The sequence below is a fragment of the Cervus canadensis genome, chromosome 10, assembly GCF_019320065.1.
Source record: "Cervus canadensis isolate Bull #8, Minnesota chromosome 10, ASM1932006v1, whole genome shotgun sequence".
Lineage (NCBI taxonomy): Eukaryota > Metazoa > Chordata > Mammalia > Artiodactyla > Cervidae > Cervus > Cervus canadensis.
Genome location: NC_057395.1, coordinates 53,982,199 through 54,009,414, shown reverse-complemented (window position 1 = coordinate 54,009,414; position 27,216 = coordinate 53,982,199). Strand labels below are relative to the sequence as shown.

Below are 27,216 nucleotides of genomic sequence, written 5' to 3'. Positions count from 1 at the left end.
GGGCCATCTCCCCTCAGGAGTGTCATCCACCTCAGGATCAGGTCATCCCTCCTCAGAACGTCTCAGTCAGAACTGGGTCACCCACCTCAGGAAGTCTCTCCCAGGGTCTGATTATTCTCCTCAGAAAGTCTCCTTCAGTGATTTCCCAGGTGGGCCACTGGCTAAGAATCCACCTGCCAATGCAGGAGACATAGGTTTGATCCCTGATCCAGGAAGATGGAGCTGCTAAGCCTGTGAGACGCAACAACAGAAGTCAGCCTCCGTTAAGAAGCCCATTTCTTTGCAACCCCGTGGACTGCAATGCACCAGGCTTTCCTGTCCTTCACTATCCTGGAGTTTGCTCAAACTCATATCCATTGAGTTGGTGATGCTATCTAACCATCTCATCCTCTGCCTCCCTCTTCTTTTGACTTCAGTCTTTCCCAGTATCAGGGTCTTTTCCAGTGAGTCAGCTCTTCGCATCAAGTGACCAAAGCGTGGTAGCTTCAGCTTCAGCAGCAGTCTTTCCAATGAATATTCAGGGTTGATTTCCTTTCGGATTGACTGGTTTGATCTCCCTGCTGTCACAGGGACTCTCATGAGTCTTTTCCAGCACCACAGTTAGAAAGCATCAGTTCTTTGGCGCTCTTTATGGTCCAACTCTCACATCCATACATGACTACTGGAAAAACCATACTTTTGACTATATGGACCTTTGTCAGCAAAGTGATGTCTCTGCTTTTTAATGCACTGTCTAGGTTTGTCATAGTTTTCTTTCCGAGGAGCAAGTGTCTTTTCATTTCATGGCTGCAGTCACCGTGTGCAGTGATTTTAGAGCCCAAGAAAATAAAATCTGTCACTGCTGCTACGTTTTCCCCTTCTGCTTTCCATGAAGTGAGATAGTACCTTGTTTTTAAAAAATCCCAACAAAAAATAAAAAATCCTAACAGTGTAACATTTTCTCATAGTTATTAGAACTACAAAAATGTTCCTAACAGCTGGTTAACGTCTCATCCTATGGTCTTCCTGTCATTGCATAAGTTATCCCAACATTGAGCACTTAGCATCCCCCCTTTTCTGAGCAGATAGGAAGGATGCTGAAATGGACTTATGGTTCTTGTGAAGCATGTGACCTTGGGAGAGGATTCTGGCCTGGCAACATGAGCCTAGGAGGTAGAGCCTGTGGAGCCTTCTAGGGGCGGCTCTGAGAGGGAGAGGACACGGCCTTCTGTGGTTGTTTTCCTTTCTTAATTAATCTGGGAAAGACTTCCTGGGCAAATGGCTGGGATGTCCAGTCCCCGTGGGTCTAATAGCCTGCCTGCGCTGGGCTCTGCAGGCAGCCCCGGCCCACAGCGCCGCTTTGTGGCTCCCTATCTCGGTCCGCTTCACCGCCGGCATGGGAATGGCAGAATTTGGCACATCATCTCCAGCGTGGGGAAAACAGTCCAGCAAAGAGGAAGAGGCTGTAACTAAAAAAACCAAGCAAGAGAAGCCAAGCCCAAAGGCTCAGGGGCTGAGCGGGTAGGGCAAGGCCCTCATCTCCACCCCACGTCCAGATGGGAAGTGTCTACGCAGGGCCTCCTGGCTGGTCTCTGGGAGCCTCTCCCACACTCCCACGTGGTGACCTTTTCTGCAGGCTCTTTCATTTCCTGGTCTCCAGGGCCACCCCAGGTGCTGTCCCCAAGTGGCCATTCTGGAGAATGCCTCCCCTAGGCATCCCCACCACATGGCTGTTACTTGCAGGTTTCATGCTCTCCAGACTCCGATCCACCCTCAAGGATCCTGGAAAACAGGTCCTGCAGGCTGTGGGTTTTCCTCTGCAGAGAACCTGGGACCTGTCTGGGTGGGGCTGGGTGTGATGGACCCTGGCCCTGCAGGGCTGCGGGCTTGGCCCAGGCATGTGGAAAGTGCTGGGCCCTGCTGGCTCGGGCTGTGAGGGGGCAGCTCTGCTGATGGCAACACTGGGCCTCATGAGCTGTGGGATGGTGCCCTCAAGCCCCCTCGAAGACCACCCGAAAACACACTGTGTTCCCACGATCACGTCTGCTTCTCCTTCAGATGCTGGATGAGAACCACCACCTGATCCAGTGCATCCTGGACTATCAGAGCAAGGGCAAGACGGCTGAGTGCACCCAGTGAGTGGCCGCACTGCCTGCACCCCTCCCAGCCACCTCTGGGGCTTGGTGGCCTGAGCGAGTGGGGCCGCAGGGTCAGCTAAGCTGCTGAGTCGGCTCCCCTGGGTGGCTCCCCACAGAAAGGTGGGCGGGTTTGGAGGGAAATGCAAGTGTAGGGGAGAAGGGACCACTGTGGGGCCCAGGGCTGGGTGCAGAGTGGGCTCAGAAACTGCTGTCGTAGATGCTGTTGCCTCTTCGAGGGCTGGGGTATCAAGTGAGCCCAGTGCCAGGGTCCACCGATGAGGCTCGCCCCCTGGCAGCCCCTCCTGCATCTCCCTGGCCCCCAAGTCCCTCTGACCCACCCCCACCTCCATCCTCTGAACAGACTCAGTGGTCCCAGGTCGGGGTATCCCTCCCCACCCCCGGCCCTTTCTGGGTTGCAGAGCGCTGTGCCACCTGTCCGTTCGCCCCACCCCAGGGCTTGGCTGCAGGGCTGGGCAGGCTCCTCCCCTCACCTACGCCCCCGCCTGCAGATACCAGCAGATCCTACACCGGAACCTGGTCTACCTGGCCACGATCGCAGACTCCAACCAGAACATGCAGTCCTTGCTGCCCGCCGTGAGTGCCCACCAAGGCTGGTGGCGGGGGGCGGGGGGGGGGGTATAGACACCATTGGTCCAAAGCTGCAGAACTATCTGGTTCAGATCTGGGAGATGAGGGTGCCCAGGTCAGGGAGGGGGTCACTTGGAAGCTCCATCTTTAGTCCTGTGATCAGAGATGGCCCTGGGGGTAGAGGAGGAGCAGGGCGCCTGGCCACCTGAGACTGTAGCACAGGACAGACTGTGCAAGGACTCGGGGCTACCAGGGACAGAGACCCTGGCCAGCTGAGACCAAGGCGGGTGGGGAAGGGTGTGGAGAAGGTGAGGTGGACGCAGCTGGGGCTGGTGAAGCAACTCCCTGAGTCCCAGGAAAGGGGGGCCCAGCTTTGAACCTCAAAGTGTGTGTTGATAAGCTCGGGGAACACTTGGAGTAGCATTTCTGTCTTGGCCTAAGCTGTCCAGCTGTATGAGAGTGGTGGTCTGTCTTAGAGACGTTTGCCAGGCAGCCAGCAAATGTGGCTACAGGTCTTGGGGTGGCTGAGTCCCTGGATGAGACAGTCTAGAGGCCGTTCTCCGCGTTAACCCTCCTCCCGGTGACCTTCCTGTTGCCACAGCCGCCAACGCAGAGCATGACGCTGGGCCCGGGAGGGCTGTCCCAGAGCGGCTCGGCCCAGGGCCTGCACTCGCAGGGTAGCCTCAGCGATGCCATCGGGGCCGGCCTGCCACCGTCCTCCCTCATGCAGGCCCAGATCGGCAACGGTGAGCAGCCCTGGCGCGTCGGGCTCGGGTTGGTTCCGGGAAACAACCGGGTCACCGACTGGGCTCCCGAGTGGCTGGTGCTGCGGTGGAGGCCCCCTCTTCCCAGAGGCCCTGCTGCAGGCACACGTGCGCGGGTGACAGGGGTTGGGGTAGGGCCCTTGTTCCAGCCCCAGATTGACTGTGACCCTGCAAATCGGCATGCGTCACCTGGTCACCTGAGTGCACAGGTGTCCTGTTCTTGGGTTGAGAGTCAGTGGCAGCCATTGGGACGGTTGATTAACGTGATGGGAAGCAGGCCGTTTCCTTCGCTGGTTGTGTGCTTGACCATGGTCAGCCTCCCCCCTGCACAGTCACGTGAAGGAAGCTCAGCGGGGTGGGGGGGTTCTTCAGAGCCGGTCTTCTGTGGGTTTCACACCCCCTCACCCACCACAGGTCCGAACCACGTGTCCCTGCAGCAGACGGCGCAGAGCACGCTGCCCACCACCTCTATGAGTATGTCGGGCAGCGGCCACGGCTCAGGGCCCGGCTACAGCCACTCAGGCCCTGCCTCGCAGAGTGTACCCCTGCAGAGCCAGGGCGCCATCAGCAACTATGTGTCCCGGGCCAACATCAGCATGCAGTCCAACCCAGGTACCACTCCGCTCTGCCCATGGCCCCCTCCTCTGGCAGCTTCCCAAGGGGCGGCGCTGGTGGGTACAGGCCCGGCGGGTGGGGGGCTTGGCTGCTCCCACGACAGCTTCAGGGGAGGCTCTGAAGGGTGGTGGCATGCCCCACCCCGCGCTGGGAGGATGGGGTAGGGCTTCCACAGGCAGGAGGCACGCAGGGCATGCTGAGGGGTGGCGGGAGCCCCGCTGGGCAGCTTGGGGCCTTGAGCACTCAGGAAGCGTTGCGTCCAAACTGGGGTGCCCCGTGAGTTTGAAAGCTTAGAACAGGAACAGAGGGTACGAAATTTCTCCTTGCTTGTTATGTTAATTACATACTGAAAACAACCTATTTGGGATATATTGATTCAAATAAAATGTTGCTGAAATATATTTCACCTGTTTCTTTTCATTCTGTGATGTGGCTCACATACCTTGTGCTGGACAGCGCTGCCTGGAGGGTCCCGAGCAGGGGGGCAGGAAAGGATAGGCAGGGGGAGCCCCCTTTGAGGCTACAGTCTGGGGAGGGCAGGGCCACAGGCTTCTCTGGGACCAGAGTAGGGACCCCGTTTCACATTTTATGAGTCACCCAAAGGCAGTTTGGCAGGAAGGGTGACGTGGCCCCCTGGGGGGACCTTGTAGAAGCTTCAGCCTGGGGTGAGGGTGCAGGCTAGTCTGAGGGTGGGGGAGGCACCACCCGGGAACTGCTTGGGTTACTGGGGTCTGTCGTGTCCCCCAGTGTCCATGATGCACCAGCAGGCAGCCTCGTCTCACTACAGCGCGGCACAGGGCGGGAGCCAGCACTACCAGGGCCAGTCCATGGCCATGATGGGCCAGAGCGGGCAGGGGGGCGGCGTGATGGGGCAGCGGCCCATGGCGCCCTACCGGCCCTCCCAGCAAGGTGAGGCCACCCTCGGTACAGGGAACCGGTGGGGGGAAGGCCGCTGTGGGAAGCCCGGCTCCTGGGGGCTGGACATGTGGCAGGGCCCCATGTCCCCTGGGTGGGCCTGGTGGGGTGTCCTCTGAGTGGGCCTGTCTGGGAGGTTCTGGGGCTCGGGGAGGTGACGTCAGCACTGTTCCCCCAGGCTCGTCCCAGCAGTACCTGGGCCAGGAGGAGTACTACGGCGGTGAGCAGTACGGCCACGGCCAGGCCGCTTCGGAGCCCATGAGCCAGCAGTACTACCCCGATGGTGAGGTCCACTTCCCTGGCATCTGTCCCCACTTCCCAGCTGTTCCCAGTTCAGCCCCAGTGCCCCCGCCAGCAAAGCACCCAGAGTTCCCTTTGAGGGTAGGGGCTGGTCTCTGTTGAGAAAAGCTTCTGGCACTGGGCTCCCTGGGGCTGGGGACACAGTCCTCTGAATGGATGGACATAAATGTCCAAAGGATGGACACGAGCTCGTGGTGAAGTGCCTTCAGGAACGTGACAAACCTGAGCCAACTCTATGTCCCGTAACACCCACCTCCCAGCTGCTCAGTTACAACTTCTGCAGGTTATTTTCCTTTTTCATGTCACCGTTCCAGCATCTTTAAAATCAGGGTTTGTGGAGATGGCTTAAAGTGACTACAGAGGATGGGTGGGATTTGGAGAGGACCCCATGCAGGGATGTGTGACTGGGTCAGGCAGTGGGCCGTGGGGAGGTGGCCAAGACCAGAGGGGTCATGCACTCCGATGGGAGCTGGTGGCGGGATGGTGACCATAGCGACATTAAGAGCTAATGGACATGTGTGTGTCGGACATGGGGCACCAAGTATGCCCTGTAAACCTTGGCTTGTTGGCCCCAGGAGCAGGTGGCCATCTGCACTTTAAAGGAACCTCGGCTGCCAGACAGCAGGAAGCGCCCCCACGGGCTCCGTCTAGGACACGGGACCCACATCCAGTGGCAGGCCATCCTGACCTGATGGCTGAGTCCATGTGGTCTTTCCCGGGTCTGGGAAGCCAGGACCTCCGCTGACGCTAGGCGTCTCGTTTCCTTGCAGGACACGGCGACTATGCCTACCAGCCAGCGTCCTACACAGAGCAGACCTATGACCGGTCGTTTGAGGACTCCACGCAGCACTACTACGAGGGCGGTAAGGCAGCTGGCTGTGAGCTCCAGGCCCAATGTGCACAGGGCCTGCAGAAATGGGGCGGGTGCTGATAAAGCCGCCAAGGTGATGTCGCCAAACTGATTGAGTGCCAGCTGGCCCTGGAAAGGACTTCCTGCTGCCCCCAGGAAGCCCTGAGAGGAGAGGGGCCACTAATAAGCTCATGGGCGATGTGATCCAGGGCCCCAGTCTGCTGGTCAGGAGTGGGGACAACGTCAGTGCTGCCAGTGGCCCAGGAAAGAAAAGACAGATGATATAAATGGAATGAGTAACTAGAAAATGTGACTTTGGGGGTGACCTTTTTTTAATTGTAGAAACACATAACGTTAGTGTTTTAGCCATTGTTAAGTGCACACTTCAGTGGCACTAGTGCACGCTGTGATGTCACAGCGTCATCGCCAGAGCCTTCATCTTCCTGAACTGACCATCTGTCCCCAGGAAACACTGCCTCCCTGTTTCCCCTCCCTCTCTGGGAAAGCTGGGCTCAGCCTCCTCCTCAGGAGGAGCCCCTGCCCGCCTTCCACGCTGCTCACCAGGGCAGGCTTGTCAAAGCCTCAAGTGCAGTTTGTACCCTCGCTTTGGGTTACAAGCACTCACCCTCCATAATTGATGAGGACTTTGCTAAAACATCCAGTGACTTATTTTAGGGCAGGTGTGGCAGACGGCATGGTTTCCTCCTGGATCTGGAAACATTTTGTTCCACCTGGTTAGTGACCCCCGCACAGGACCACACACGGTACTGGCCACGCCTGGCCTGCCTGGTCTTTTTTAGGTTGGAAGGTGGGGGTGTCTCCTTCAGAGGAGTGGTCTGTGCCCTGAAAAAGGCAGGGGTGTTGGGCGGGGGCGATAAGGGGTGGCTTGAAACCGACGTGAAGGACTTTGCCATAACTAGCTTTGTCCCCCAAGGGAATGAGGAACCTCAAGAGACACGGGTGGCTGGTCCTGGTATTGTTCACAGGAGGCAGGTGCCCTGCGGGTTCCCTGGAGTGAGAGATGCCGAGAAGTGGCACAGCAAACCCAGCTGGGTGGGACAGGGTTGCTGTCAGGACCACTACAGAGCCCTCCATGGAAACCCTGGCGTCCCACAGGCATTTCCTCTCCATGAGGTTTGCAGGAGCAGAGGCTAGACACAGCCAGTGTCCACTGTGACATGTCCAGAGTGCTGCTGTGGCAGGTCCCCCGGGTCACACCAGATGTGCAGCACCAGGGTGTCTGGATGCTGCCTTCTGTGCAAAACAGTGAGTGCTAAGAGCACACCCACCCACCAAAGACAGACCAGAAATACTGGGGACAGTGATGGAAGTGACTCCGGGGTGATAAGGCCAGGCCAGGCGGGTGGTGCAGGCGGGCCCTGGACCTCTCCAAGGTGGACTGGGTTTGGTTTTAGATTTCAAATTGCATCAATGTATCTGTCCATTTAGAAGTCAAACTTCGAAATATTAAACATTATTGGCTGTCGTTGAAAATCAAAGCGCTAACCCTGTGGCTGTGCAGATCTGCTCCCCACCCCTAGTCCTCGGGTCGATTCTCAGTTTCTCCCGATGACAGTGGTAACTGTGGGTGGGCATTCGGGACAGCAGGGTGGCTGTGCCCCAGACAGCCGCCACTCAGGCCCCAAGGCTCATCTGTGCTTGACGACAAGGTTTTATAGACAAGTCACCATCATGGGTTTGTTCCTTTGTTTTGTGGCCACATTCCTGCCACATTTATTAACACCAGCCTCTTCTTTCACCAATGAATGTTTCCTTTTTTCATGGCCACATCATAGACTGTCGCAATAGTCTTAAAGATAGAAACAAATGAAAAGGAGCGGAAAAAACAAGGGAAGTTGTCGTCTCTGCTCAAGATAGAAACAAATGAAAAGGAGCGGAAAAACAAGGGAAGTTGTCGTCTCTGCTCCAGTGGAGGGAAAGCCCCAGGTTGTTCTAGGAAGGGCAGAATCTGGGCTCCCTGGCTCTGCTGCTCCCACAAGACCCTCTTGAGAATCCCTCAGGCATGTTCAAAGAGTCCTGCCTCTTGTTTCAGAGTTGTCCAAACCAGCCCATCTTCTGCTGGGGTTTGGCCCTGGGTCAAGGGAAGGTTTTTCTGGGTGCCTGAGATCTGCGCTGCATTCTTACTGCACACTTGCTGTGTCCAGGCCTCAGCGGCTGCTGTTGTAAATTAGCCCCTTTACCTGTTACCACAGGAGGAGAACAGGGACTGTAAGACATGAGAACGTGCAGATGGGCCCCGAAACTCTGCAGCCCTGGAGAAACCTGCCAAGTCTCTGATGTACTTCTCAGGAGACACAAGGACAGTGAACCCTCATCTCCACCAGTTGCTGACACCTCCTTGGCCATTGGCTGTCCCATTGGCCATTATTGCTGGGACTGGCCATGGTTGTGAGGAGGGAGCAGAAGTCAGGGTGTTTCCTTAGATGGTGATCAGTCAGAAAGACCCAGGAGGGACTTCCCTGGTGGTCCAGTGGCTAAGACTCCACACTCCCAGTGCAGGAGACCCAGGTTCGATCCCTGGTCAAGGGACTAGATCCCACCTGCCACAACTAAAGATCCCACATGCCACAGCACAGCTAAGAGCTGGCTCAGCCAAATAATAAACAAATAATTTTTTAAAAAGACCTGGCAGGCTCCTCAGAGCCCACCTTGGAGAAAAGTTTGCCCATATTACAGAGCGTGTTCCTTTTCTTTGTGTGCAGCTGGAAATGGACTTCCTAGTGGGGTTTTAAGCCTTTCCACATGAATTTGCTCTCAATAAAGCTGTTATTTTTTAATGTACATTATTAGGATCCCAGTTTTTAAATACTTAACAATTTACAACTCCTAGAAGAGGAAAGTTATTTACAACTGGAAAAATAATGTAGAAAAATGGGTTATTTGGATTCCATTGTTCATAACCTGGCCTCTTGACGGTGCCTCTGTCTCTTACTTCCAGAATATGTTTTCATTAAAGAACAACAACAAAACAACAAATAGCTCTCCTTTCTGGGCAGGCTGTTCACTGGCTCTCTGATGCCACAGAGGAGTAAACACTCCTGGGCCCCCTGCCTCCAGCTGCTCCTGTTAGAGGGTGGGGTCTTATGCAAAGTAGGACCAGATATACTGTAAGTTAAAGGGCAGGCACTGTGGTGTTGAAGAGCAAAGCCCTATATGAAAGAAAACAATGAAACTAGGCTTAAATTGGTCTTTGTATAAAAGCACTATGAAAACTGAATGGCATTTAATCTCTACACCAATCTAAAACTCTTGTGACCTGTGTTAGGAAGACTTTGTAGAAATATTTTTAATTTTTATTGATTTTTAAAATTTTATTTAAATATAGTTGATTGACAGTGTCGTGTTTCAGGTGTACAGCAAAGTGACTCAGTTATATATATATATATATATATATACACACATATATTTACATATGTACTTATTTTAGGTTCTTTTCCATTGTAGGTGTAGGATTTTTAAATGGTTGTTTACATTCGCTCTTAACCCTTGATAACTATTTGTTAATATGCTTACCACTCTCTCAAAGTTTACTATGAGCTTTCTTCCAAAAATGAGGCTTTTAGCATGGGTGCTGGCTGACTAGTTAAGATTTTTGAAAATGAGAATTAAGGCATTTTTTTCGGAAAAAAAAGAAAAAACGAACCTAAAACAACTCTGGGACTATACCCACATATAGATGAAGAATACAGAGGCAAATTTCTGCATCTTTTCATCCATGAAGTCAGAGGACAAACACATTACAGGTCTGAACTGGCTTGCACATTTGTCTGTAAAACGAAAGTGCACTGAAACGCGTGGGGTCCCTTTGAACTGTGGAAGTCACACAGCCTTTCCCTGTGTGTGTGTCCAGATCTCCTTCTTATAAGGACACTGGGTTAGGGCCCAGTCTAATCCAGTATGGCCTCCCCTTAACAATTACATCTGCAAAGACCCTCTTTCCAAATAAGGCCACCAGTCCCCGGGATCAGGACCTCAAAGCCCTGGTATCAGGCTTTGTTTTAACTGCAATAATCTTTTTATTTTGGCTGTATTTTTGTATTTCTATCAGAGAGTAAGAGAGAAGTATAATAAAGTAATTTGTATTGTTGTGGTAAAGAAAAGGTACTGGAACAGCAGAGTCAATCTATGGAACCCAAAGTAGCCCACACCTTGGGGGACAACGGAGCTGCCGTTGCTCTCTGGAAACAAGCTCACGTCTACTTCCCTCTGCAGGAAACTCACAGTACAGCCAGCAGCAGACAGGGTACCAGCAGGGCACGGCCCAGCAGCAGACGTACTCCCAACAGCAGTACCCCAACCAGCAGAGCTACCCCGGACAACAGCAAGGCTACGGTAAGGTGGAGGGGGGTTGCAGGAATGTGGTCACTCAATGGGTGCCTGCACACTTCTTATTTTGGAACAGCTGTAGGTTTCCAGAAAAGCTGTGGGGAGAGCTGATGGTACCCCACGGCTAACCTCTTCTGTTCCTAGCGCCCCATGGTCACAGCTAAGAAACCAGCACTGGTGCGTGGCCGTGGACTGAACCCAGTTTCTTCAGATCTCTTGGGCCTACCTCATGTCCTTTCCTGTCCTGAACTGTCTGGGGTCCTACAGCTCCTTGGGTTGCAAGTTGCTCAGACTTGCCTTGTCTTTCCTGACCTTGGCACTTTGAAGAGGGCTAGGCAGGCACTTTGTAGACCCTCCATCAGGCTGGCTTTGTCTGGATTCTGAAAAGAAGACCATGGTGGGGAAGTGTCTTCATATCCCCTCCCATGGGTGTGACTTGCCTCTGCTGAGGCTGACCGTGGTCATGTGGTTCATGGGCGCCTGCCAGGCCTTCCCACTGCCCGACTCCCTCCATCCCGTCCTCCAGACTGTGGTGTCACTGGGTCCATCCCCACCTGAGGAGGTATCATCCACATAGATTGTCCAGGAAGTCTTCTCCAGGGAAGACAGGTGTCTTCTCCCCTGTTCACTTAGTTATTGATCATATATTTCTATTGGTAGGTGCTCACAGGTACTGATGTTACACATCGGGTTATGATACAAACTTCTTTATTTTACGGTTCAAGCTGTCTCAGCCCTGCCTCTCGGGAGCTTGGGTTGGTGCCTATGGCCCTTGGACGTGCCCCCTGCTTTTGGCTTTGGGCATGTGCTTCTTTCTGGGACCATAGCATTTCCCCTGTCCCAGCCCTTGAAGCAGCTGGTTTTGGAAAAACCCCTCAGCCTTTGTCAATTCCACCTACACTGTCCACTTAGGCTTCAAGGCACCATCACTGTCTTGCATGTATTTTCACCATTTCCTGTGCATTTAACTTGTGTTTACAGTGATAACTGTGACTGTGTAAACTGGTCCCAGGAAACAGGTCTAGCGCTCTGAGAGTGGCCCCCAGTCCCTGTCTGGATGTGGGGGAGCATAGCTGGAACCATGCGGATGTAGCAGGGGTGGCCGCCAGCTGTGGTGCTTTCACTGCTCAGGTTTAATGTGGAGGAAAAACGGGTGCCGATGTCTCAGGGGCTTCCCCAGTGGCTCAGCTATAAAGAATCCACCTGTAATGCAGGAGCCACAGTAGATGCAGGTTGGATCCCTGGGTTGGGGAGATTCCTTGGAAGAGGACATGGCGACCCACTCCAATATTCTTGCCTGGAGAATCCCATGAACAGTGGAGCCTGGCGGGCTACGTTCCATGGGGTTGCAAAGAGTCAGACATGACTGAATTAGCACGAACGCATGTCTCAGGGGCTTGGGAGGACCTGTGGGAGAGGGCGTTGCGGGGGTGATCTCACGGATCCTGCTGTGTTCCAGGGCCCGCCCAGGGCGCCCCCTCACAGTACTCCAGCTACCAGCAGGGACAAGGCCAGCAGTACGGAAGCTACCGAGCATCTCAGACAGGCCCGTCCGCCCAGCAGCAGCGGCCTTATGGCTACGAGCAGGCAAGCCTTCTGCCCGTTTCCAGACCCACGCCCCGCCTTGTGCATCACATGTGACAAAAGTTCCCCCTGTGGCCACGAGGAACAATAAAATGGGACAGGCTGGCTCCCCAGGTTCCTCCGGAACATGAATTCTCTGAGCCTGTAAGGATTTTAAAAATTGCCACTTTGGTCAGACACAGCTGGCTCTTTGTGTCCTAAACTCACCTGGAGTCTCGTCCGTTCACACCTCGGATGTTTCCCTCATGCCTGGCAGCGTCAGTGTCCGTGGCGTGCCTTCAGGTTATGGCACCTGGGCAGATTGTAGAGCTTGCATCTTGCCTGTCACAGTCGGACCTGTCTGGGGCAGGAGCAGGGCAGTAGGTGGGAGGAGATCAGTCCTGGGCACTCTGCAGTCTCCTTGGAGGATAGTCCTGGGCAAGAGGTGACTATCCATCAGTGACTATGTGGTAGGTCAGAGGCACTAACGACCATTTACATGTCTAATAAAACCTTAAGGCACTGTGTGGATTAGGGATGTTTTTCTCTTGGTACCTGAATAGGTAAGGTCCTGTATCTCATTATTTAAATACTTCTCACCCTGCTCCCTAAAGAGAGATACAGAATGAGCCAGTTTTACGTAGAGAACGAGTTTTCAACAGGAAGTAAACAAGCCCAGGGCAGAGTCATTAGGGGAGCAAATCTTATTGGCTTTTGGAACGTTCCGGTGAGTGTGCGGGAAGCGGTGCCAAGGGGAGTGTGCCTGGGGAGCCCGTCCCAAACCTGTTCATGGCAGGGTCCGGTGGGGATGTGTCGGGGGTACCTGGCCCAGGCGCAGCACGGTCAGCTACTGTGTGACCACGTAGGCCAACCTCTTCCACCCACTGACCTAAGTCAGTCATCTCAGCCTGGATGGTGGCTTCCAGAACATCAGCTACCCACCTGCCTCATGGAAACAGGCTGAGGCATTTGGTCGCTGGCCAACCATGCCCCGTCCACCTCTCATCCTGGGTGTGGGCTGGGGTGGGATCTGTCTCATCCTCAGGTGTGGACCCTCTCACGCAGACCTGTTGGGCTATAATCTGTGTCTTGCTCTCTTGCAGGGCCAGTACGGAAATTACCAGCAGTGAAGAACCCATATCTGTGAGGAATCCTGAGGCGGCATGTCCGCCCAGGATGGACAGGCCAGTGACAGTTCTGAGGGGCTGTGACCTGTAGGCTGCCCCTTGCCTCACGCAGCGTCTGCTTGTGAAGCGCGCACATTTCATGCGGGGTAGGACACCGAGCGTGCACGCTGGTGCCAGATGGCGCTTTGATGGTGTGACATATTTGGTGCTGTGTATAGTATTGTATGTTCATACAACGGAGAGGTTGTCCCTTTTTGTCCCCCCCTCCATGTTTCTAGCTAGCTTTAGGGGTCCTTTTGTCATTGGAGTCTTCTGTGCCCAGTGATGGGACAAACCTACCAGAGGCCACAGTCCGCGTGCTCTTATGAACAGACCTGAGGTCTGATTCTCATGTCATGCTTGTACTGGGGGTCGTAAACTTGTCTCTCACTGGCTGCACTGCCCCTGGCTGGCAGCCTCTTCCTGGGCCTCAATGAGGGGGAGGTGGGGGAAGCATTTTCTGTGGTTTGCATCAGTCTCTGTTACCCAATGGAAAGGATAAATAAGCTTCACTTGGAGAGGCTGTGAACCTTTATTTCCAGAGCTCGCTCCTTACCTGTGTCTCTCACAGGTTCTGTTTATCCAAAAAGTTACACGTTTTTGTATTACAAAGTAAAGAGGGATCAATGACTTTGTTCCAAATAAGTAGGAATCCAAGAAGGCAACTGTGATCAGCCTCACCCAGGGAGAGCAGTATTACTGAAGGAAGGAGAGGGTATTACTGAAGGAATTACTTTGGGTTTGACCCTTGTTTATTGGATGGCTGTTTCTGGAATTTTAATATGTAATATGCTCAATTCTAAATTCATAATTTAAAATAGTGACACCAAATTCTCCAAAGAGTTGACAAGTTATTTTATACTACTTCTTCCGGGACCTGCTTATTCAAGTCTCCAAGCAAGCATTCCTTTTCATTTAGGAATATCTGGAATTCACATCTTATTTTTTAAAGAGAACACCACTGATTTTACTGTGTTCTTCCTAAAGAAAAGGAAAGCTCTTACGTAGAGAAATCTGAGTCATTTTTACATTCCTAGGACATTAAATGCCATTTAAACTCTGCACAGACGTTAAAGATAGCTCATGTGGAAAAGTCAAGTCAAAGGAAAAATTCTACATTTCACTAGTAAGTCCTACAGACATTTTATTAACCTTTACTTGGATAATAATACCCATATTTATTATGGCCCCTTTAAAAACATCTTTGGGTAAATGCTGACGTATTTCCAAGAACCAAGAAAATCCAAAAAAAAAAAAAAATCCAATTCTTGATATCTCAAGTCTACTGAAGGTGATGTTTTAGTGAAGTCTTATGTTTTAAAATTTTAAAGTAGTACTTTATCCATAATTGGATGCTTTGCAGCCTATAAGACATTTTTAATGTGTTTCTAGCGGAATGAATTCCGTCCCCACTGGGAACATGGCAACAGTTACTGTTGCTGTTTTACAGCTGAGGCACCAAGGCTCATTGAAGGGACAGCTGGGGTCCAGTACAAGTCCTGTTGTAGGACATTCTGCCCTCTTCTGTGGAGACAGAATCACACGGACAGTGGGATATAAGTGTTTATTTTGTAGACTTTCGGGTTTTAGAAACCCTTGACACTAGTAAGGGCTTAAAAAATACATCTCTACATTAAATTACTGAAGTGAGAGCCCTTAATTGCTAAATGACACAGACATTAGCAATTTCAATTTAGGGAGTCATTTCCCTTTTGTTCTGTTCTTTCCTGACAATTTTCATAGAGGTAATTTGCAAACTCAATTGGGGATTAAAATTTCCCGTTGAAAATGTTAAAACATTTCAGAGAACTGTGAAAATAGTTTATTTTTATTCTTTGCCAATATGGGAATATGCCTTTCGTGTGTGTGTTTTTTTTTTAAAGTGCTGTATTAATACTTTTTGAAGGAAAAGGACACTTGAAAAAAACTTATCCCAAAACTTCAATCTGAAATGTCTTACATTAAGAATTTCTTGAATGTTGTTGTATATATTTTAAAAAGCACTTTGTGAGATAGTTTGTACATTTATTTCCTAATTTATACACGATTGTTGGTGTTAATATATTTAATGATTAATAACAAAATGTTTATTTAACGTGCCGTCCATTTTTATGTAATGTGGGGAGTGATGCCAGCGGCTCGTCACTCGCTTGCGTCTCTTCTGTCTGCGGAAGCTCTCAGGCCGAAGCGAGTCGTCCGCGCGGCGTGGTCGGTGCCTCCTGGTCTCCCGGCTGAGGTGCGGGAGGCCGGGCGGTGATTCCGCCCCGGCCCCGTCTGGACTCGGCACCTCCGGCCCGGCCCGGCCGGCCGAGCATCTCTCCCGCGCCCAGCCGGAGCCTCGCCTCGGCGGTCGCTGAGCGCCTGCGGCCGCTCAGCCTCGGAGCCAGAAGTGGGCGTCTGACCGTCCGGCCGTGACCGGGCAGATAGCCCCGTCTCGTTCGCGAGCACAGGCCGTCCTGGGACAGCCGTCCTCATCCGCCGTTTCTCTCTTCAGTCGGACTTTGGCGTCTTAAGTTGTTTTATGCCTTTGGTGTGATTAATAAACTGGCTCTTCGAGAACCGACCTGAAGAGTGAGTTTCCGTGAGGTGATGGGGAGCCGGAAGCCGCGGTGGGAGAGGGTTGCCCGGCCCGGGATCTCGGAGTCCCGGGGTTCAAAGGAAACGCCCGCCCACTCGCTGGAAACCCTCGTCGGCTCCGTCCGGACGCCCGTAGCCCCTCCCCCTCCCGCACATGCGCGCTGGGGAACCCTGCGCAGGCGGGGCCGATCCCGGAAGTGATCCCTGGAGGCGGCACCGGAAGTGACGTGCCCACTCGGGCGGTGAGTGTGGGTAGAGTCCGGGTACTCGTGGGAGAGGGTAGGGGGCGGGCGTGGGACCGAGCGCGCCCTCGAGTCCCCGGTCCGGGCTGCCTGCTTCCGTTCAGCCCGCGTGGGCGCGCTCCGGGAGCCCGGAGATGCCTTCGGGCCGAGGTCCTCGCGGGTGTTGTTCTGTACTTGCGGTGGCGCGGTCGTACAGAACAGTGTGAGCGTGAACACACGTGGTAAACAGTTCTGCAGAAGCAGCGTCTTGCTCTGAGGGCAGCTCGGGGCAGGCTGGACTTCCCAGACTTGTCCTGGTCGGGCGCCCCGGTCCGTCCTGCTCGCAGGCCTGTCAGGAGGGGGCTTCCTTCTGTGGAGGACCCTTCTCGAGACACCAGCGGAAAGGAGAACACGCTTTTAAAATAGTTCTCAGGCAGATAGAGTTTAGCAGAAGAAACGTGTCCAGAGTTAAGGAACACGATATTGATTCTTTAAAAATTACCCTTGCCTTATTGCACTGGACGGTGGTCGCGTGTGTGTCCCGCGTTTGAAGAACACTGCTGTGAATCACTGGTGCAGCGAGGACATTATGGACATGGGCAAATGACAGCCTCTCTTGAGTCTCAGCCTCCACTGCTTTAAAATGGGCATGCAAAATGTAGGGGTCCAAAATCCTGGCACAGTCTCTTGAGGACAATTTAAGGAGGGTGTAAAGGCCCCCATTTGAAGGGGAGCATTCAGGGAAACAGCAGAGTTGGTGTTTTTATCTGGAGCTGGTGACAATGGAGTTGCTTCGGCTCCTGGACACCCGCAGGGTAAGGAGAAGGACCAGGACAGAGGAGCGTAGACATGGGCTGCTTGGCTGGTGGTGCAGCCTTCAATCAGTATCCAGCTCTTCTGCTACTCTGTCCAGTCTCTGCCCAACAGCAAGGCCACGAGGGTGGTCCTGCAGGGTATTCTCTTGAAACAGCAGGGTGGGAAAAGTCTCGAAAAGCCAATGGGAAAAATCCAGCATGTGGTGTTACCCCTCATAGGGTTGTAAGAAACAAATGGGTTTGTTTTGGGGGGTTTTTTTGGCCTCGAGACTTATGGGCTCTCAGTTCCCCAGCCATAGAGTGAACCTAGGCTTCTGGCAGTAAGAGCCCAGAATTCTAACCATTAGGCTTCCAGGCAGCTCCTTCCAAGTGGCATATGGGCTCAGAGGGCCTGACTCGGGTGGAAAGTGGCGAGTGAGGTGAGAACTTCTTTCGTGGGCTCATTTATTTCAGAAACATACATCAGGATTTTTCTGGCCTAGGCGCCCACACTTCTTTAGTTTCAATTTCATGTTCAGGTTTAAACCAGCTGTCTTATTTTGCCAGTTTGCCTTTTGTTAAGGAGTCATGATACCTTCGAGGCTTTTCTCAGCGAGACCCCAGGCGGTGTTGGAGGGTGTGGGGTGCTGGACGTTGGCAGCCCGCATGGTCCCTGGGCCCAACCGCCTTCTTCTGCTGCGCACTTCTCCCAGGCTGCTCTCAGTCAGCTGTGCAGACTGCAACAAGCACCAGGAACCCCCCAGGAAGCAGCCACTCTCGGAGAAAAAACTGGTGAGACTTCTAGAAACCCTGAAGGGATTTGCCTCCAGTTTCCTCATTGGAAGTCACAGGATGTTGTTTTGAGCTCCCATTACCTTGTCTTCATTTATCCTTGAAAATGAGGACATGAGATGAAGGCATGTGGATACCAAGTACTGTGCTGGCCAAAACTGTGGCAGCCCCAAGGTGGTGCCCAGTGTGCTAAAAGTGATGACCCTTCTGGGTGTTCTCTCCCTTCATCCGGAGGGTGCCCAGACCCCTGTATCACTAGCCTATGTGTCTGAGATAAGTGTTATATATATTCTTAAATCCGTGGAGAAGGGAACGGCTACCCACTCCAGTATTCTTGCCTGGAGAATTCCAAGGACAGGAGAGTCTGGCAGGCTATAGTCCATGGGGTCACAGAGAGTCAGACACAACTGCGTGACTAACACTTTCAATTTTCACTTTCATATTCTTAAATATGTGTGAATAGTTCTTAATTTATATCATTGGAGGGGGACGCATAGACGTTTAGTTTTATAGTTCTCAAAGTCTCACACTTTTTTGTTCTTCTATTTATCAAAACCTATTTAAAATATGAATGATCTTTAATCAAAGTGAAGAACGTACATGTTTAAGACCACTTTGTTTTCTCCTAAGTAGGGGGTTCCACATGAGGCTCATTAGGGCAGAGAGTACTTCCTGTGGAAAAATTACTTTGGCAGTCAGCAAGTGTACTCAGATGTATCAGGTTTTCAATGGTTATGTCTCCTCCCTAGAATGTAAACATTAACTCTTAGTTTTATCTTCTGTACAGTGCTCATCAGTTGTGCTTTTTTCCCATCAGGTTGCTTTCCATCATGTTCAAAATTATGCATTGTGTTTTTGAATAGTCATTCATGGTTTTTCCATTTGGTGGTGCCAGAGCATCTTAACATATTGGTGTGTTTTCCTTTTTTAAAAAAAGATCTGCTTATGGAAATGCAGATGCCTTGGTCCCCACGGAGGGGCTGTGTGGGCGGCCACATCTGCTTGTGTGCTCCTGTGGGAAGCAGACAGGCTTCTTGGGACAGGGCAGCTGGGCTGGGGTGGTAGCCCCAACTTGCACCCTGGCACCTCGGGCAGCTGGATGTCTTGTGAGAGTGAACATTTATTAAATATTAGCCTGGTTGGTTAGTTAGTCTAATTCTTTAGGTCAGTTGTAGCTCCCTTAGGGACCTGGAGAAGAACTTGCTCACAGATTAGAGCTCTGTTTGCATCACCACGTTTAAAAATGTGGACCTACTCAGTTGGCCAGAGAAGACGTCTGGTCTCAGCGGGAAGCCTGGCAGTGGCCCAGGGAGTGTCCCTCTCAGTGTCTCGTGCTGAGGAACAGAAACTTCATTAGTAAAGGTCTGTTATTTCAGTAGTGTGTTTATATTTGAAAAAAATGTAGGAAGACGCTTTATTTAAGGAGTGTCTCCTATGCTGTGCTGTATTTAGGTTGTTAGTGTCGCGTTTGTTTCTGGGGTGTGTATTCCATGCTGACCACTCTTTACATCTGCGTCCTGGATTTCCATTTGCCTATAAATAGCAGTGACTTCTGGGAACTCTTTCTTATATTTGCATTTTAGGTGAGATTAGCAATGTTAGTATCATTAGCATCTAATTTTAAAGCTCTTCCTAGGTAGAAAAGGTACCTTTCAAACGGCTGCTTGGTCCTTGCAAGGACTGCGGAGTTAATACCAATCAGGGCACCCTGTGCTCTCTGCAGAAACGGCATTTTGTGGATCATCGCCGAGTGCTTGTCCGAGGGGGACGCGGAGGCAATGGGGTGAGCTGCTTTCACAGCGAACCCCGGAAGGAGTTTGGAGGCCCTGACGGCGGTGATGGAGGCAACGGGGGCCATGTCATCCTGAGAGGCAGGTGCCCTTGGGCAGCTGGGGGAGTTCACTGTGTCTACCATCTCTGGGTGGGGAGTTTGCACCTTCTTGCCCTAACAGGAATTTGAATTCAAAACCGATGGGTGGACATCATTTTATTAAATTATGTGGATGTTCACATTTAGATATTTCACTCCAAACCGACTTTCAAACCAACTTTGATGGTTTGTTGTTTTTTTTAACATTTCAGGAACATAAAGACTATCAGGGAATCTAACATTCTGGTACCATATGTCCAAGGGTTAAATCTGTTTACTGTTACTATCTCAGTCAAGTGCTGAAAGGGTGTTGATCACCCCTACACGCATGGAGCACAAAGGCCTAGCTAACTAGTCCACTTGAAGTTAGTAGCCATTCACAACATAATAATAAAGTACAGCTATTTTCAAACTCACAATGATATTATGGGTAGTTGTGAATTTTTTGGAAACTGTAGTATCTTTTAAAAGAAATTAAGAATTTAGCTTTTTCAAAAAGTCTCATTGCTTGTTTGGTAACTTTTGCCATAACTTCATCCCATCTGCATTCTTAATCTGAACAAGAGAAACTTGATGAAATGAGACAGGTCTGCCTTTAACACAGAGGGCGGTGACGCTTCCCGCTTTGACTTCCAGTTGACCAGCATGTCAAGTCTCTGTCTTCTGTCCTCTCGCGGTACCAGGGGTTTGACGGCGAGGATGGCGGCCGGAAGAACTGCTTTGGGCGGAATGGCTCCATCCTCTATATTCGGGTAGGCCAGGCACAGAGTCCCCTGTCCACCCTGTGGGCCGTTGGGTTCCCAGGTCCTGCGAGGGGTCCAGAGGGGCCCGTCTTCCATGGAGCAACCCCAGACGGGGACTCTGTTGATTTCTTTTTTTTTTTTTTGGCCGATTTCATACCATGTGCATCTGTGACCTGTTCACAGTCAACGAGACGATTCTGTCTTCCAGCGAGGGGACCCAGAGGTCCGCAGTCCCTATCTGCAGCCCCACAAGCCTCCCCTGCCCTACCCCCCTGGGGCATCTCCGTGTGAGCAGTGGGTTCATGCCCTCAGCATCGCTCTCATTGGCAGATGCTCTGCTCACCCTGATGCTACAGAAGTGCTACTGGGAGAAGCCATTGTGCATCCTGCCCTGCAGACCCCTGAGGGCCCTCCTCCCTCTGGGAGCTTGGAAGTACCCTCTTCTCTTCAGTTCAGTTCAGTCGCTCAACTCTTTGCAACCCCATGAATCGCAGCACGCCAGGCCTCCCTGTCCATCACCAACTCCCGGAGTTTACTCAAACTCATGTTCATCAAGTCGGTGATGCCATCCAGCCATCTCATCCTCTGTCGTCCCCTTCTCCTCCTGCCCCCAGTCCTTCCCAGCCCCTAAAAGCGCTTTGTTGTGTTTCAGGTCCCCGTGGGCACTTTGGTGAAGGAGGGAAGTGAAGTCCTGGCTGACCTCTCGCGCCCAGGAGACGAGTTCATCGCAGCGGTGGGCGGGTCAGGGGGAAAGGGTAACCGCTTCTTCCTGGCTAACGACAACCGTGCACCCACGACTTGCACTCCCGGACAGCCAGGCCAGGAGCGCATCCTCTTCCTGGAGCTCAAGACAGTGGCACACGCTGGACTGGTGGGTGTCTGTGCATCGTGGTGGCCGGGCAACCCGCTTTCTCCTATCAGATCCTCTTGGCTTCATTAGGAGCCCTGCTCTTGCTTGTCCCCTGTTCCCCACCTGAGACACCCTGACCCCAGCCAGTTATAGACTCTGTGGTGATAGTCTTCACTGTCTTCCAGGTTGGATTCCCCAATGCAGGGAAGTCCTCGCTTCTCCGGGCCATTTCAAATGCAAGGCCTGCTGTGGCCTCCTACCCATTCACGACCCTGAACCCCCACGTGGGGATTGTTCACTACGAAGACCACCAGCAGATAGCAGGTAGGACCTCTCAGAGGAGTGGGTGATGGTGGAGTTCAGAGCCATGCTTATGTAACTTACATGCATACTTGTTTTTCTTCATTTAAAAATTATAGTTCTTTATCAAAATCAGTTTAGATTTGCTTCCCACCCCCTCCCCCAGGCATCTGTTAGTGGCAGTTCTGGAATTTGAGTTTAAATTTCAAACCTGAGGAAATTACTCCTTTTCACCGCCTCTATTCTTCTCTTCCATCTACGGGGAATTCGGCAGCATCAGTCATGTGGACTACATGTGAATTTAAAAGCTTTTCCTGTACCATTTTGAGAGGAGAAAACTTTTTCCAGAAGATAATGTACCCATTAAAAATAGTAAGCCTGCTGGCAACATGGTTTGTATAGCACTTTATATTTGCAGAGGGCTCTATCATAATTTCTATCAGTAATCAAATTATTAATAGATTACAGGAAGCCGTTTTCCCCTTTTTTGAATCACTTTTGAAGCCAGAAAGATTGGAATGTGTTAAGTAGTTCTTATTAGACTGATCTGTCGTCATGCCAGTCACCCAAATATTTCAAAGCATTAGCAAGACTGGAAGCTGCATTGCCTCAGATGGAATCGGCCTGGTGAATCAGCAAGGCGGAAAATTGAACGACTTCACTCATGAGATATTCCTTGGAAGGAAAGTTTCAGTGCTCAGAGGCCCCGGGCTCCCCTCCTGACTGTCTGCTTGTCTCCTCCACAGTGGCTGACATCCCCGGCATCATCCGGGGTGCCCACCAAAACCGGGGCCTGGGCCTGGCGTTCCTCAGGCACATTGAGCGCTGCCCCTTCCTCCTGTTCCTGGTAGACCTCTCGGTGCCAGAGCCTTGGACTCAGCTGGACGACCTGAGGTATGAGCTGGAGCAATACGACGAAGGCCTGTCCAAGAGACCCTACGCCGTCGTGGCAAACAAGATCGACCTCCCGCAGGCCAGGGCCCGGCTGCCCCAGCTGCAGGCCCGCCTGGGCCAGGAGGCCATTGCCCTGTCGGCGGCCACCGGGGAAAACCTGGAGGAGCTGCTGCTGCGTCTGAAGGAACTGCACGACCGCCACGTGGCCGCCGAGCTGGCGCGTGGCCGCCAGCCGCTGCGGTGGTAGCAGAGAAGGCAGCGCCTGGCAGGCCAGCTGTGACTGGAGATGAGGAAGGAACCCCAAGGAACCAGGAGGCCTTGGTGCAGGGGCCTTCCTGCCAACCTGGGGCTCCCAGCCAACACACCCCCTGCCCCGGGACAGGACCCCTTGGGCAGCGGACACTCCTGCCCCCGCCAGTCTGTCCCCAGTGCTTCCATGCCTGCCTGCGTGTGAGTGACACGCTGCAATGGGCTCATCTGTGTTAATTGGCCCCTAATTATTAATAGCATGGGCTACATGCTAGTTGACGTCACCAGATGGGCACGTGGACAGGAGCCAGCGTCAGCAGCGCTGACTTGTAGGTGGTGGCAGCTGAGGCAGAGGTGGGCCTCTGATGCCACAGCTGTTGACACCCTTTCACAGGAATGCTCCGTCTGCTGCATGAGGCAGGGGGCGGGGAAGCGTTTGCAGGTGCCCAGCTGTGAAGGAACAGGGACTCAGTGAGGGTGACGTCCGCCCTGTCATCCCAGACGGTGCTGTGCTCTCTGGAAGCTGAGCTTCACGACTGAATGCTCCCAATATCCGACCTGGGCCTCGCGGTGGGTTATTAACTGCAGTCTGCAGGCAGGGTGTCAGCAGCCTGAGCCCCAGGGTGGTCAGGGACAGGTCTGTATTTCTAGGTGTCACTGGGAGCTGTACCCACACCTCAGGGTCCCCCAACTGCAGATGCCTTAATGAAGACAAGCCCATGCATCGAGCGAGGTGGTCTTAAACTTCTGTTTCCCCCGCTAAAGTCTGATTCCCCTGACGTGTCCCTGAGGGGTGAGGGGGGGCAGGGGAACAGGCCCTCTGGGAGTTGGCCTCAGGGTCTCAAGGCATCTGAGCCTCTGGATCACTCAGACCCGTGTTGTTTCTGCATGATGGGGGCTGGGCAGACCTCAAACAATAAGCCAGCGCCTCAGCTTTCAGGAGCAATTCCGTTTTGATCTGACATCAAATCTGCAACAAGAACAAGAGTTCTTTACCCGAAGCTTTATTTTAATGTCTTGTAATTTCAGAGGTCCTTGTGTTCTGGAAACCAGAGATGGATTTTGCATCTATTTGTTCTCTCAGGCCACCACAAAGAGTAAAGCCAGGTCTGAGTAGCGTTTAATTATCAACGGCCTTTCATCTTGCTCACAGGGCCCCCGCCACGCTCACTCTTCAGAGGCGGAGATGCTTAAGATGCCCGTGTGGCTGACCCGCCAGGGGCCCCACTGCAGGGGCGGGGGTTCGTCCAGTTCTCGCTGTGTCCCCCAGAGCCTCAGGACCTGACCCTCAGGGGCACCAATACATTTGTGGAATGAGCAAGTGTGTGGTGGCAGACATTCAGTGCATTTGGGTTGCTTTTAAAGACATTAAAAGACCCGGTGGACGCCAAGCCAGAGCCCCCGTCCCAGCTCCCCCAGACCTGCCTCTTCTGGCCGTTTTGCTGAGTGATCTGCTCTGAAGTCTGAGCCGCTCTTAACTACCTTGATCAGCCTGGAGCATCACTTACTGATTTCTGGCCCCGAACGGGGACTTTTGCTTTCTCACGCTTACTCCCTGTTCCCTCCCTGGATCTGCGTCGGGCCATCGGGGCGTGGGCTGTGGGGCCCTGGGTTTTCCCACGGCTTTCTCCCTCCTCCGGGTGGTGTCTGTTCAGTGTCATCCCTCCCCACTGGTTCCATCTCCCCGGAGCTCAGCCACCAGCCTCCCCTGAGGTCTTCTCTCCACTTCCTCAGCCTTCTGTTCCCCCATGGATGACAGTGGTCTCAGCGCCTCCTGGGCCAGGGTGGCCACCACCTCCCTGTTCTCTTCTCCCTCGTTTTACTCTCAATTCATCTGCAAAGACCCTGTTTCCAAACTGGGTCATATTGTGAGTTTCCAACTGATGTGAATTTGGGGTCCTCTTCAGCCCTGTCAGCACCCTGTTTCATACCCAGCTGACGCCCCCTCATCACCCCAGGCAGCAGCCTATGCGGCCCCATCCTTGCATGCACAGATCCTTGCCCCACCCCTACTTGGCGACCCTCTCCTGTGCCTGGCCTGACTCCCCCTGGCCCCTGGGCCCCCTGCCCCACCACTCCAGCTCTTTCCTTGCAACACCAGGGACCCTCCAGTAAGGATCCTCTGGGAAACCAGGCTTCCGTGCTGCCAATGCCCTTCCTCAGACACGCTATGAGTGCCCCCCAGCTGGTGGCCCCCCAACCATCTGATCAAAGTCAGCCTCACCCTACACGGCCATGCCCTGGGCCGTGCTGGCCTGTCTCAGGCATGTGGCCCCTGGTATATTAATCAGCCGCCACATGGCTCTTTGAGACACAGTTCACTGGTTTGCGATGCATCCCAGGGCCAGGACACCAGAAGCAGGAGGACAGACTTGCTGGGCCCATAGTAGTTTGGGTAAAACATACATGTGTGTGGGGATACACACCAGTGTGTTTGCAGATGGTGGGGGGTGGGGGGACATTCAAAGGTCATGGAGAGGCGGGCACCACCCCCTGAGGGTTCTGTCCAGACGGGTCAGTGGTGGTCAGGCTTGGGGGTAGAGATGGCTGTGGCTCTGAAAGCACGTGAGGTGCCTGGTCATGTCATCACGTGACGAAGTCGCACAGAACTTGAGGTTTGATGGGTGGACTCAGAGTCTGGGAAGGCGAGAAAGTTCTGGAGGTGGATGTTGGGGATGGTTGCACAACTCTTGAGAGTGCCTAAGGCCACTGAGCTGTGCACTTAAAATGGTTAAAAGGGTAAGTTTTACATATATTTGACCACAGTAAACACACACAGAACGAAGCACACGCACTTGTGTGCACACATGCAGTTACATGCACGCATGTGCAGGTGAGCAAGCGCTAAGCACTGCTGACACCATCGATCTCATTGCAGGGAGGCTCTAATGCTCACGCCCACCATGGCCAGGGTGTCTCTCGTGAAAGGGCAACAGGGCAGACGGAGCAGTGGGGACACACAGCCCTTGGGTGGAGCCAGAGCTGCCTATAGGAGTGTAAGTACCCAAAGAGGGGCATCTGGAGGGGTCTCGTCTTGCAAACCTTTAATTCTCTGGAGAAAAAAAAATTTTTCCTTGTCAGAAGTAGCCAGGCACCAGTGGGTCCATATTTTTCCAGAGCTAGGAGATGTCTCCACTTTCTGCTATGGTTTTGGAATGGAGGTGGGGGTGAGGGGTAGGCTTTCTGCCTCACTGTGGCCTGGGTGGGCTGCCCAGCCCATGGAACCCACTACACTTGGCACTGGGATATCGCAGGCACTGGGATATGCCTGTCACCCACCCCTATTGCTTGGTTTTATCATCTATATACCTGGGACGCATCTATAAGGTCCAACAGCATAGGGGTGCCCGTGGTCTGGCCTGGGGTCTTAAAACTTGCTCATTTCAGCCCCACCCTGGATACACAGCCCCTTCCCCATGTGGGATCTTCTGGGACCCATGGCCAAGGACAGAGCAAGCCTTGGAGTCTAGAGGGCCATGCCCCCAAGATGCTAGCATACCGTCCCTGGCCAAGCCCAGGGGTTCGGGCCACAGGCAGCCACCGGCCATTCACCTGCCCAGCCCCAGGCCCTTCCCATAGCTTCCAAAGAGCTGGATGGATCTTCAGAGCTCAGCCCCTCCCCCACATTGTCCATGAACACAGGGAGGGTCACCACCTTGGGGAGATTTGAATTTCAGACTTGCAACAAAGAATGCGGTATTTAGCCACCAGATTATTTGTTGTGACTCTGAAATCCAGGTTGCACTGAGCTCTTGCATTTTATCTGATGGCGGAAGTGAAGGGGTGAAGCAGGGGGAGGTTGTGCAAACACATCCCTATTGACACTGGCCCTGGAGGGAGGGCTTTGGAACCGGGCCACCTGGGGGAGAGGCTCCACCCCACCAGGGTCCTGCCTTCTTCCCGTCCCTGGAGGGGCAGAGGACCCACCCCGATGGCCCATGCCAGGGCAGCACCAAGTGCTTACCTTCAGCCGGCTGCCCCCTGGTGTCCTTGGGTGGCCCAGCAGTGGTGACCCCCTCCCTCAGATGGTGGCGCTGGCCCACATGGCTGCTTTCCCCTGATGAGGTCGGGCCAGCCGGCTCATCAGGACCACAGAGGGCTGTCTGCAGTCCGTAGCTGATTAGGTGGCCTCCGGGGAGCACCCAGCCCTGGTCCCAGGAATCGGCCCACAGAGCTGCTGACCCAGCATGGGGGTTCCATCCAGGAGCTCGGACTGAGGGATGTTGACTTCCATCAATGATCTGGGATCCTCAGTGACATGGGCTTCCACCGCGGGAGCTCAGGACAGTGTGTGGACACCATCCTCAGCCCTCCCCCACCTGGGGTGTCTCGCAGTCTGAAACACTTTGGGTTAGAATTTGACTCCTTTAGATTCAAAAATGGCCCTCTGTTAAAGTGCACATCTCCCCTCTCTGGAGTAGTCAACCCATCACACTTTAGTATGAATTAATAGGTTTGAGGAACTGGGATGAGGGGCAGACAATTCCCAGGCAGAGCAGAGCCTCCGCTGATACAGGAAGCCCTGGGCCTTGAAGGGCATCAGGGAGGGGCCAGCAAGGAATAGTCCACCCACCTGCCCACCCCCGTGGCTACTCTGAATCTGGGGTTCTGCCAAACTGGGGCCCAGGGCAGAGGGCAGGCCAGTCCCTATCCTATACCTCTGCTCAGAACCAGGGCTTGCTGAGCTCTTTGAGGACTGTC

At 53.0% G+C, this 27,216-nt stretch overlaps 2 protein-coding genes across 3 annotated transcripts in view; both read left to right on the top strand.

Annotated features, from left to right (window-relative positions):
• SS18L1 (SS18L1 subunit of BAF chromatin remodeling complex) overlaps window positions 1–15,788 on the top strand; it is a 28,498-nt gene extending 12,710 nt beyond the window's left edge. The window contains exons 2-11 of the mRNA XM_043480541.1: window positions 2,038–2,114; window positions 2,627–2,711; window positions 3,307–3,451; window positions 3,884–4,081; window positions 4,832–4,993; window positions 5,178–5,282; window positions 6,070–6,162; window positions 10,383–10,502; window positions 11,956–12,083; window positions 13,163–15,788. Coding sequence (XP_043336476.1) covers window positions 2,038–2,114; window positions 2,627–2,711; window positions 3,307–3,451; window positions 3,884–4,081; window positions 4,832–4,993; window positions 5,178–5,282; window positions 6,070–6,162; window positions 10,383–10,502; window positions 11,956–12,083; window positions 13,163–13,189 — 1,140 coding nt within the window. The 3' untranslated portion in view covers window positions 13,190–15,788. The remainder of the gene's footprint in view (window positions 1–2,037; window positions 2,115–2,626; window positions 2,712–3,306; window positions 3,452–3,883; window positions 4,082–4,831; window positions 4,994–5,177; window positions 5,283–6,069; window positions 6,163–10,382; window positions 10,503–11,955; window positions 12,084–13,162) is intronic.
• A 120-nt stretch (window positions 15,789–15,908) lies between these two features.
• MTG2 (mitochondrial ribosome associated GTPase 2) lies at window positions 15,909–25,366 on the top strand. Of its 2 annotated transcripts, none has more exons than XM_043480539.1 (7): window positions 15,909–16,044; window positions 17,385–17,609; window positions 19,333–19,480; window positions 20,116–20,231; window positions 20,875–21,093; window positions 21,258–21,396; window positions 22,119–25,366. In XM_043480539.1, the coding sequence occupies exons 2-7, from the start codon at window positions 17,406–17,408 to the stop codon at window positions 22,511–22,513; spliced, it is 1,221 nt and encodes a 406-aa protein (XP_043336474.1). In that variant the 5' UTR covers window positions 15,909–16,044; window positions 17,385–17,405; the 3' UTR covers window positions 22,514–25,366. The 2 variants fall into 2 exon arrangements, with proteins under 2 accessions (XP_043336474.1, XP_043336475.1); XM_043480540.1 differs by lacking the exon at window positions 15,909–16,044 and adding an exon at window positions 16,057–16,838.
• Window positions 25,367–27,216: the final 1,850 nt, after the last annotated feature.